General features: G+C 42.1%; 1 protein-coding gene across 1 annotated transcript; it reads right to left on the bottom strand.

The window, feature by feature from the left end:
* Positions 1–3011: 3011 nt before the first annotated feature.
* TM4SF1 (transmembrane 4 L six family member 1) lies at positions 3012–11504 on the bottom strand. The gene is made up of 5 exons (XM_006063119.3): positions 11208–11504; positions 9648–9737; positions 9413–9558; positions 6095–6275; positions 3012–3865 (listed from the first exon to the last, which is right to left on the bottom strand). The coding sequence occupies exons 1-5, from the start codon at positions 11382–11384 to the stop codon at positions 3851–3853; spliced, it is 609 nt and encodes a 202-aa protein (XP_006063181.1). The 5' UTR covers positions 11385–11504; the 3' UTR covers positions 3012–3850.
* Between the last annotated feature and the right edge of the window lie 898 nt (positions 11505–12402).

The raw sequence follows: 12402 nt of genomic DNA, 5'->3' as shown, positions 1-12402 counted from the left end.
AACTTTGAGCCACTCAAATTCGGGCTCTGAGGGGGATGACTAAAGGGTCACTTTTGTTGTTCAGTTGCCAAGTAGTATCTGACTCTTCGAGACCCCATGGATGGTAGCATACCAGGATTCCCTGTCCCTTACCGTCTCCCAGAGTTTGCCCCAAGTTCATGTCTGTTGAACTGTAATGCCATCCAACCATCTCATCCTCTGTTGCCCTCTTCTCCTCCACCTTCAGTCTTCCCCAGCATCAGAGTCTTTTCCAATGAGTTTCATTTTCCAATGAGACCCTTTTCCAAAGGGTCACAGAAGCCTGCCAAAGCCCCCTTTGGTGGGGGAAGAGTCTGAGTTCCAGAGACAAGACTCCAGCATCTGGGCAGGGGCAGCAGAGAAAGAGGAAGGGGCCAAGGAAACTAGTGGGTTTTCATGTTAGACTGACCTGGATTTAAGCATAGTTTCGTCACTTGCAAAATGTGACTTGGGGCAGACTAGTCAACCTCTCTGACCTTCGACTCCATATACGGGAGACATGCACCACCTCTCTGTTAAGAGATCTCAGTGAAATAATACGTGTAGAAACTAAGTAGAGTAATGAACACGTTGAAGGAACTCAGTTGAGTTGCTATTATTACTGTCATTAATAATTGTTATTGCCATTTCCTTTGAGGATAGATTTAGGGGGAAAAAGTGCTTAATCAGTGGATCATTATGCCTCTTTTTTGGATCCTCTGTTCTTTTTCTAAAGTATTTGTTTATCTTTTTCAATTGGAGTATAATTGCTTTATAAATCTATTTGACACGAGTAGTGTATATATGTGGAGAAGGCAATGGCACCCCACTCCAGTACTCTTGCCTGGAAAATCCCATGGACGGAGGAGCCTGGTAGGCTGCAGTCCATGGGGTTGCTAGAGTCGGACACGACTGAGCGACTTCACTTTCACTTTTCACTTTCTTGCATTGGAGAAGGAAATGGCAACCCATTCCAGTGCTCTTGGCTGGAGAATCCCAAGGACGGGGGAGCCTGATGGGCTGCCGTCTATGGGGTTGCACAGAGTTGGACACGACTGAAGCGACTTAGCAGCAGCAGCAGCAGTGTATATATGTCAATGCTACTTTCTCAATTTGTCCTACTCTCTCCTCCCCACTCTGTGTCCACATGTTCATTCTCTACGTCTGTATCTCTATTCCTGTCTTGCAAATAGGATCATCTTACCATTTTTTAAGATTCCATATACATATGTTAATATATGATATTTGTTTTTTCTTTCTATTGCAGTTCTTATGCATGTGCATGCTAAGTCGCTTCAATCGTGTCCAACTCTTTGTGACTGTATGCGCTGTAACCTGTCAGTTTCCCTTGTCCAAGGGATTCTCCAGGCAAGAATATTGTTGTGGGTTGCCATACTCTCCTCCAGGGGAATCTTCCCAACCCAGTGATCGAACCTGTGTCTCTTATGTCTCCTGCATCGGCAGGTGGGTTCTTTACTGCTAGCGCCACCTGCTTAACCTAGTATCTAAGGACTCCTAAGAGGCCCATGGATTGCTATCTATGGTAAGGGAAGTTGTTAAACTTGGATGGAAAAAAATTTTATCATTGTTTTTATTAACCTCTAATGAAAATGTAGTATTAATATATCCTTTATTGTGACTGCATGGAAGAAGTCACAGCAGAATCAGGATACTTTGAACAACAATACCAAATTACACATCTTTTTGTATCACATCGAAATTGTTGGATGTATCTCAAAAGATCATTTCAATTGGAATCGTATTTCAAAAGTCCGGTAGCTCTGGGACTTCCCTGAGGGTCCAGTGGCTAAGACTCCGTGCTCCCAATGCCGGAGACCCAGCTTTGCTCCCTGGTCAGGGAACTAGACCCCACACGCTTCAACTAAGGGTTTATATGTCACAACTAAAAATCCTACACACCAGTGCTAAAGATCCTATATGCCGAAATGAAGACCCCATGCAGCCAAATAAATAAATAAAAAGTACAGTAGTTCTTCAGATCAGATCAGATCAGTCGCTCAGTCGTGTCCGACTCTTTGCGACCCCATGAATCGCAGCACGCCAGGCCTCCCTGTCCATCACCAACCCCCGGAGTTCACTCAGACTCACATCCATCGAGTCAGTGATGCCATCCAGCCATCTCTTCCTCTGTCGTCCCCTTCTCCTCCTGCCCCCAATCCCTCCCAGCATCAGAGTCTTTTCCAATGAGTCAACTCTTCGCATGAGGCAGCCAAAGTACTGGAGTTTCAGCTTTAGCATCATTCTTTACAAAGAAATCCCAGGGCTGATCTCCTTCACTGCTAGATCACTCTTGATCACTGCTTTCCTGTCTACAGGTGCTGGTGTGATGGAGCTGCCTTGCAAGACAACTATGATTTTAAAAAATGTTTTGTTAAAATAGTCAATATCTGGGTTTACTTTCTTATCCTATGTCTTTGTTTTTTGCATTTTAAACAGTATTCTTCAAAGGAGTCCATAACCTTCACCAGACTGCCTGAAAGACCAAGGCACAAGAAAGATTAGAACCCTTTAGGCAGGAGACCTTGGTCTCAGGAGGAGCTCTGCTGTCTAACAGCCAGTGAGGCTTCTTTATTAACTAACTAGTTTGTCTGTTGCCTAGGCCAGTAAACACCAAAAGCAGACAGTTTTTGTATACAATTCCCAGTAGGGCAGGGGACTCTGTCACTTGAAAGAACCTAACAATATAACAGATGCGAGATGTAAAGAGAGAAAATGTCTGTTACCTCCAGAGGAGCCTGCTGTCTGGAGCACTCAAGGCAAAGGAAAGTTGCCTGATGAGGTGGATGGCCCAAATGCATGGATAGCAGAGGAAGATAGAAAAGGAGAAAGAGGCTGAAGAAGAGAAAGTGATCAAGAAACCAGAAGACACAAAGCCCCTAACAATGGAGGCCATACAATCTGCAGACTGGGAAAAAAAAAAAAACAAAAAAAAAAAAAACAGAAAGAAAAAAGGAGGAACATGAAACAAAGGACGATGAAACCAAACAACAAAATGGTAGTGAATACTTTATTTGCTGTATCGAAACAAGTAAATTTGGGGGTATTTCCTCATGGTCCTCCCGCCCCTCCATCCCTATATTCCCAAGATGATCAACTGCTTTATTCCATTTCCCATCTTTCTTCTTGTCCAGGCCTTTCTCTTTTTATGTCCATGATCCTCAGTCTTGTCTTTGAAGGCCAAAAAGTTTTCCACGTGTCAGAAAAATCCAGGATGTGGTAGTCCTTGTTATAACTCACTGCTTTGCCTATTTTGACTCATTCATTTAGATTCACGTATTCTCAATCTGCCCCCCAACCCCCAAGCTGGGGAATTACATGTCTGTTTCATAACATGAATCCGTTCAAAAGGCCCCTTGTTAGAGGTTTGCATACAAATGGGAAACACCATATAAACAGTGAAAAAATATATCTTTTCAGGTTGTTGGATTTACTCCTTAATGGTCTTTAAAAAAGCAACTAGAAATCTTTCATTTAATAAACACATGCACATATAAATATATAGAATAGTAACTGGAATGTGATATTTATCATTGTAATGTTTCTCAAAAACATGATTTCAGCCAGAGTTTATCTCAGGTAGGCTGAACACTGTCAGTCTGTTAAATTAACTCCAGAGTGTGGTTTATTTTCTTACTCTTACAAAAAAACAGAATTTCTCTGCTAAGTTCAAACACCAATATCCGGAGAAGATGCCAGTCTTTATACACACTTATAAAAGTAGAACACGTAGTGTATGATACACTAGTATAAAGTTTTACAAATTAAGACAAGTAAAATATATAAATTACAGTGACACAGAGGAAGATTTTCCGTTTGTCTTGGGGTAATTCTTCTAGCAGTCATATTGCTGTAAAGAAAATGAAATAAGTATCAGGTTCTGATCAAGCTAAACAAACAATGATGACATTTCGGTGCTTTAAATCTGTTTTAAGCAAACAAAGCAGACCAATCTCAGCTTCAGCAGAGGTTGGGCCAACAACAATGAGAGCTTAGACAATGCTCATAAAGTGTTTCCTAAACAAACCAGACCGTTGTCCTTCCCAAGTAAAAGCTGAAGAAAGAGGCCGTGGAAAGTGCAGCTTTCAAGGCCTGGCTGGCTTTTATATGTTCAGGGCGGGTTTTTAACCTCAAGGATTTAAGAGATAATGTCATGGGAGTTTTACATTGGTGCCAACCCAATGTGGGCAACTTTTGAATTAAACGCTACATACAGAGTTGACCAATCTATACTAAAAATCTTGCTCTTTGAAACTGTCTTTTGCCTTGCAAACAAACATAACAGATCTGACCTGCAGTGTCTGGGAAGAAGCCACCCCTATAGTGACTGGGAAACCCAGCAGGACTCTTGGCTCCCTTAACCCAGAAAAGAGTGTCATTCTGCCAAACCACTGTAGCAATTTTAGTCATTGGCAATTATATTGTTGTTTAATCACTAAGTCATGTTTGACTCCAGCCAGGCTCCTCTGTCCATGGGATTCTCCAGGCAAGAAAAGCAGAGTGGGTTACCATTTCCTTCTCCAGGGGATCTTCCTGAGCCAGGGATCCTGCTTTGGCAGGTGGATATCTGTCCCCAAAATGCACCAGTGCTGAAGTACAATGGGGTCTCACCCAGTTTATACTCTTGCCTTGTAGGAAACTCAAGGCTAAAGATAGGTTATATTATAGTAATCCCAAGAGCCTTCTTTGCCTCTGCCCAACCGTATTGCCTGGAAACAATTCCATATTGAAAGTTTTCCACTCTACTGTTTTCTCGGAAATTTGGCAGGCTCCCAAAGCAATTATTAATCTTGCTGTATTTGCCTGATAAGGACATCTAGATTTTTATTTTAACTTCCCCTCAAAAATTATAGAAAGTTTCCATCTATTTCGAGCAAAGCTTTTCATGATAGCCATGGGGTTTTCATTTTTTATTAGGCTTTGTCTTACTTTCAAAGAAAGTTAGGAAACCTTGAACCAGAGAAGTGGGTGGTTAGAAAAATACAAATTAAATAAGTTTCAGTTTTCCTAATCCTGCTTTACAGAACAAGACATAAAACAACCCTCCCTTCCCCCCAAATTTGACCAAAGCTGGACTTCTATCAGTTCAGTAATATATGTTTTTTTTAGGAAAATATAGAAACAAGAACTTTCCCCACCACTAACAAATGCATATTTCTTTTCCAAATCACATCCCCAGGAAACAAGCGCTTCCTGGTTTTCTTTCACAGTGAAAGGTTTTTAATAAGCTGTTATTCAAAGGCTACTAGTGATTCTCTATGCTTAGCTATTTGGGCATTTTTGTGACTCCTTATTAGGAAGGAACTGTAGGAAACCCAACAGAACAGCAAGCCCTGCATACAGGTTAAGAGCAGGAGCTGTGGCATTTGAAGCCTGTTGCTTCCTGACTAGGTGATCTTAGAAACATTGCTTAATCTCTGCATCATAGGCTCTTCTGGAATAGGGGTTTAACATGATGCCTCGGGCAATGGGTGATAGCAGTTACTTGTGTATGCTAGTTGGGAATGTGAGAGCAGGCAGAGAGAGAACATTTCTTTTGTGTCCCTGCAGTCTGAGCAGGGGTAGCGAAAGGGGTAGTGGGTTATGTCCTGAAGAAGCACCTTGTCTATAGGTGACATTGTCTTATTTACACAGAGCCAACTACAAAGAACCAAGATAACCCAGTAACTGTGACTCTCAAAGGAGCTTACCATTGAGAGCAAAAGCGGAAGGGATAGTTAGGGAGTTTGGGGTCAATACGTACATACTGTTATGTTTAAAATGGATAACCAATGAGGTCCTACTGTATAGCACAAGGAAGTCTGCCCAGTGTTATATGGCAACCTAGGTGGGAAGGGAGTCTGGAGGAGAAGAGATACATGTATGTGTATGACTGAGTCCCTTTGCTATCAACCTGAAACCATCACAACACTGTTAATTGGCTCTACCCCAGTATAAAATAAAAAGTTAAAAAAAAACCCACTGCTGTAAATGCTTTTCCACAAAAATGGAATAAACATTAGTAGGTTGAGCAGGGTTTAATTTTTGTCTTCTTGTCTCTAGGATGAAAACAATGGTGAATTTTTACACAGGTTCTTACCTGTTGGCGAGAGGAACAACGACCACAGATACCTCCAAGCATTCCGTTTATTACTTGAATGAGACACAAGATGAATTCAATCCCACCAAGTGCCAAGAGGATCGAAAACAGAGAGACATTCCATTCCACTATATGCTTGGGTTCGATGCATTGGGACCATGTGGAGCTATCCAGAAGGTAACTGTGGATGAAAAGAAACTTCTGACACACAGCCACACCAATGGGATGTCTCATAAACATACTTCTCATGCCATGTTTTTTCATTTAGAAAAAAAAAAGATTAATTCAATGCCTTATATCAGATGCTTCCAATCCAAGTCTTTCTGCAGAATAAGGAATTTAGCCCAGATCTTGTTGCAATAATTAATAGAAAATTCAGCAAAGATTGTTGAGCACTCAGTGTGAGTTAGACATCTAGACAAGTCTAGGGATAGAATAGCCTGAACTCTGTCCTGGAAAAACATTTCTTAGGAGAAGAAATGATAGGCAATCTCAACGCAACCAATAGCTTGATCAGGTAAACTAAGTGTCAAAGGGTCACAGAGGAAGGACACGTAACTTGGGCAAAGGAGAAGAGTTGCTTTTGTATCTAGTCCACAAGTCTGAGCTCCATGAAGGTAGGAACTAGAGCTATTCACGATTGTCTATTCAACCCCTAGACCAGTATCTGGCCTATAGTAAGTATTCTACACAATGGAAAAGGAACTGAATGACAAATAGCAATCTGAAGTCATTTTGTGAAATGTTCGCTAACCATCTGCTGTTGTTTTTTAGTCGCTAAGTCATGTCCAACTTTTTTTCAACCCCATAGACTATAGCCCGCCAGGCTCCTCTGTCCGTGAGATTCTCCAGGCAAGAATACTGGAGTGGGTTGCCATTTTCTTCTCCAGGGGATCGAACCCACATCTCCTGCATTGTAGGCAAATTCTTTACCACTCAGCCACCAGGGAAGCCTCAGCAAACCATACTGGAGTCATTATCTGAATATACATACTCTTACTAGAATAGGATTCAATCATATGGGAAAATCTAGGATTGACTTAATTCCATTCAGAGATCTGGAATAATTCTTTCCTTGTACTGTCTTCCTGCCACAACAGAACAAAGCGACTGGGGATTAGAGACCTCTTTTGGAATGGTTAAAGGAGCCAATCAGAAATTCAATTTGATTGATGGAATTATGATTGATTATGAAAAAAATTCTGTTCTTCTGGCCCTGTATTTAACAAAAATCCATAATTTCAGGACATAATGGAAAAAAGTTCTTTGGTTCTACTTGGCTATTAAGCAACTAACCACTGGCTTGTTATTTCCCATACTGAAATCTCTGAAGAAGTAGAAATGAGGAATGACATAGAAACTGGAGGTTTCTTGCAGAAGTTGATTGGATCCATGAGAGGGGAGATAGAATAATCAGCTACAAACTTTCCTGTAAGTTTATAGCTGATGAATCACCTCTCCTTGGATGAATCATAATGTTTTTTTAGGTGGGTTTGTGTGGTAGATCACATGTTTTTGAATACAGGAGTAACCAGTTTCTACTGGTACATTCAGTATATTCAGTACAAAGCATGAAAAATATGATCTGAGAAATCATGATCAACGACAATTTTAAACACCAAAATTTCAAATTCCAGTGAGCACTGTTTTCCTTCAGAAGCTATCATTGGGCTGAACCCATTGCAAGCTGTAATAAGACGGCAGTGCTCATTCTGTCAGCTTTTGTGACAAATATTTTACATATAGTAACTTATTAATCTTCCTGACAACTGCCATTGGTTTTATTTTACAGATAAAATAACTGAGATGCAGAGAGCTCAGTTCACCTTTTCCTAGTTACTGAGACAGTAAATACAGAGCTGGAATTGAACTCTGCTGTTGCTGCTGCTAAGTCGCTTCAGCCATGTCTGACTCTGTGCGACCCCATAGACAGCCGCCCACCACGCTCTGCCGTCCCTGGGATTCTCCAGGCAAGAACACTGGAGTGGGTTGCCATTTCCTTCTCCAATGCATGAAAGTGAAAAGTGAAAGGGAAGTCGCTCAGTTGTGTCCGACTCTTCGAGACCCCATGGACTGAAGCCTACCAGGCTCCTCCGTCCATGGGATTTTCCAGGCAAGAGTACTGGAGTGGGTTGCCATTGGAATTGAACTCAGGATCGATCTAATTCCATATTCATGATCTTAAGATATCACTCCATGCCACATAATTCATGAAAGACAAACATTCCTGAAAGTATATGAGCAATTCAAATTCCTGATTCATATTATTTTCACTCATGAATCCCATGTCTAAACCTTTCAAAATTCAGTATGTCATTCATTTATCATTATGTACATCAGTTTCTGGAGAAGGCAACGGCACCCCACTCCAGTACTCTTGCCTGGAGGATCCCATGGATGGGGGAGCCTGGTAGGCTGCAGCCCATGGGGTCGCTGGGATTCAGACACGACTGAGCGACTTCCCTTTCACTTTTCACTTTACTGCATTGGAGAAGGAAATGGCAACCCACTCCAGTATTCTTGCCTGGAGAATGCCAGGGACGGGGGAGCCTGGTGGGCTGCCCTCTATGGGGTCGCACAGAGTCGGACATGACTGAAGTGACTTAGCAGCAGCAGCACATCAGTTTCTATCAGCTATTTCTGTCCTTTTCTCAATAATAGATAAGTAATACAGTATCAGCATAAAACAGTGGAGCCACTTGGATTTTCCCAATGTTAAAGTCATGAATAAGATCTGTCTTATACAGCCTGACCACTTTGAATAAAGGGTGTATTATACATAATTGCTATGTTATATGTGAGTGTGTGTGTGTTGGTAGTATGATTGACCCTGGGCTTTGGTTAAATGCATATGGCTTTCACTGGTGCTTTATAAGGATTCCATAAGATTTTCTTCTAAAATAGTAGAATCAGACAATTGCTCTGGTATAGTATACACACTATACAAGCACAGACTCTATAGCTAGGCTGCCTGGGTTCAAATCCTGACTGTCACATCTTAGCAATGTGACTTTTGATAAGTTAATTGGTCTCCCTGGGTCTCCATACCCTCATCTGTAAAAGAGGAGCAATAGTGGAAGTCCCCTCACATGTCATCAAGAGGACTGAGCCAGTGAATCCATTAAAAAGCTTCTCTGGGTCAGAGACTGGGAATCCATCCTCTGATACCCATTGCCTGAACTGTCCCCCAGTCAGTGAGAATAAACCTGGCAAGAAGATGGATGAGCGAATGGTTGATGCCTTTCTAATCTGGTGGGTTTACCACTATACACACATGGTGGATAAGAATGTGCAGCCTTATTGGGTACAATCACTTACTCTCCCTCTGTGTTGGCAAAGGTATAGTTCCACTGGCCACTGGTATCCATGCACCTTGGTCCTTCCTCCAAGGCCAGCGCAGCCACAGTGACACAGTAGCCAGAGCCTCCAATTCCAATGAGTGCAGCCAGTATAGAAGACAGCATCTAGGGGAGGGAGGACCACCAGAAGTGAGGCACAGAACATCACAGCTACCCCTTAGGGACCATTTCCCCACCAGAGAGGGAAGACCTACCGCGCATCTTTTGCCACAGTTTTCATGGCCACAGCACCCGCAGCAGTCTTCCTGGTCCAGCCCAATGAAGATGAATGCTGGCAGGAACATCTGGTTAGAAAGCAGATTGAAATCAGATTGAATGCAAAGTGAAATCATTGATTTTCCCCAGGTCCATAAGGGTCAGTCAATCTAAGCATCTTTTGGTAAAACATTTTTCTTTCTGATATTGCTGAACGTCTTTGGGTTAGGTTGACCAAATATCTCAGAAAACATAAACTCTGAGAAGCAGAGAAAAACCTTCAAAGTGTAATATCTGATTATTTTTATGTAGTGTGTCACGTTAGGTAGGGTCAGGATATAGCATGGGAGGGGTAAAATAATAACCCATAAATGTGTTAATTCCTTGAGTTCATAACATAGTTCCAGATGCAAACTGTTTTGAAATATTGCATGGAAGATAACAACAAAACTTTAAAAGAATAACTAAAAAAATTTTTTATAAACAAGAGAGAGGAAAACTCAGTATAGTAAAGGTGCACTGCTTCATTGAAGACACCATCACATGGTTGTAATGTCACAATAAAGCTCTTAAAATGAGCTTGAAACCCTTTGAGTTCAAGATCAAAAGAAGCAAGGTATTGTATTAAAGACAAATGATTATGAAATTAACTATACCTCAATGAAACAAAACAAGACAAAAACTGACCTGAGAACTAGTGGGAGAAAAAAAAAACAAGTGATTATGTTAGCATGATAGTAATGCTTAAATTCCAAGCAGATTTGCCATACCAGAGTTAGTGTATTAAGTTTAAATATCCTTTACTCGACTAAGCAAAATATTCTGTATGGTATTAGCAGTTCCATAAAACTTCTCTTCAAAATTCTCAATCCCAGCATTTCAAAGTGGCAAACCCAAGTTTGCCCACATTCTTTCCAGGCTACGGTCGAAGTTAATACTTTCAGCACCCAGGTTGGCAGGCAAATTCCTCTCACTTCACTTAAAAACAAACCTTGGAAAAAACAACACATTCCACTATTAGCTTCAGACCGTGATTTGCTGCTAACTGAAGGATTTTCCCTAAACGCCACACCCCAGGCTTACATAAAGGAGAAAATGTATAGTCCTTTCTAAATAGCAGTGCTCTCACAATTCGTTATTTTTCCCTGTCACAGATGCTTGAGAACAAACAGCAAAGAATTTGTATCCAAAACTCTGTTGATTTAGACAGAGAACTATCGGACTCCTCCCCGTTTCCCAGAGCGGATGTGAAATGAGTACCGGCTCAAGGACTAGAAACTCTAGAGGTTCTCAAATCTGATTGAAAAGCTAGTCCATGTTTCTAGCTGTAAAGTAAGAGAATTTAGCAAAAAGGTAGTTGAAATGGGGATTTTGTAAACCAACCTTTAGTAAAATGAATACCCTATACCTATCTCAACGTCCTTGATAAGTTTTCAAAATAAGAATGAACAAAAATCCTGGATTTGGAAACATGCCTTATAGAAAACTTGCCATGAAAACATCTCATCTAACAGGAAAGAAATTTTTTTCAAGGCTGTAATGATTTCTGAACGACTTACCAGCAAGCCCCCTCCCAGGATACCGGAGAAGAACCACACGAAGCGGCTGAGATGGTTATCAGAAGCATACTTGGTTTCCCCATTAGGAAAGTAAAGCAAAATATTAGCGACAATGCAGAGGGTGGCGAGCCACACCAGCGAATGTCCGATGCATCGCGCGCATCTTCCGTAGCACATGGTGGTGGAGTTTATGTCCCCACTCCCTTTACTCCGAGGCTTGGCTCGGTGATGGCCCTGATCAGATGAGAGCGTGCCCCGTCTGCGGGAGAAAGCAAAAACAGTTCTCAGCCCATTCCTGCAACCTCTTAAATACTCTGAGTTCTTAGTCACCACCGGTGGATGAAGTACTTGCTTTTCATTGGTCCCGATGGCAGGCTCCGGTTGGGGGGGTGGGGTGGGGAGGGTTGGTAGGGAGAGAATGTCCCGCCCTCCAAATGAAATCCTTGGGACAAACGAAACCAGGGGCAGGACCTGAGAAACAGCCTCTGTTATAGGCAAGAGAGAAGATGATTAATCTTCCACAAGGAATTCACTGTGTAACTCCTTCACAGGATTAAAAAAAAAAAAAAAACCCACAGGAAAGTCTAATTCAACTTTCCAGTAAATGCCAAGCGTCCACCGTGTGACAGCCCTGGTGGAGGCTGCAAGTCTGTTCCACGCAGCTCTCTGGACGGCTTCCAGGCTGAGGGCTCTGTGCTCACTTCCACCTCCGCGCTGATTTAATCTGAGACCTGAAGCGTCTCTAAGCTCCTGTCCCTGTCACTCACAGATTTAAGGAGGCTGTTGGGAAAATGACAGGGCTGCCTTCTTGCCTCTGCCTCTGGTGTGCTCAGCAAGACCGCACCTACTGTCCAGCCTTCCCGGACATCTGCCTCCAAAACAAATCTGGCACCAACACAAAGGTGGCATTAGTCAACACAAAGGGCTCAGACACCTTTTTATTCCCGAGTATTGCTGTCAGGTAGAGCGATGCCAGCATGAGCCAAGAGAGACCTAAAGCCTGGGAAAAGAATAAAAAAGAAGAAGAAAGAAAGAAAAACAAAGGAACAGAAGATAAAGGGACTTGGCAAGCGGAGTGGGGAAGCAAGATTGAGAGAGTCTGGGTTTCCTGAGAGAAATGTACCCAGTTGAAGAGGGCACAGGGCAAGCAGTGGTCTGCCAGCCAGATCCCAAGATGAGTTTTTGCAGGCCTGAA

This window comes from Bubalus bubalis, chromosome 1 (genome assembly GCF_019923935.1).
Source record: "Bubalus bubalis isolate 160015118507 breed Murrah chromosome 1, NDDB_SH_1, whole genome shotgun sequence".
NCBI classification, from domain to species: Eukaryota; Metazoa; Chordata; class Mammalia; order Artiodactyla; family Bovidae; genus Bubalus; species Bubalus bubalis.
This window is presented reverse-complemented; position numbering and strand designations above follow the sequence as displayed.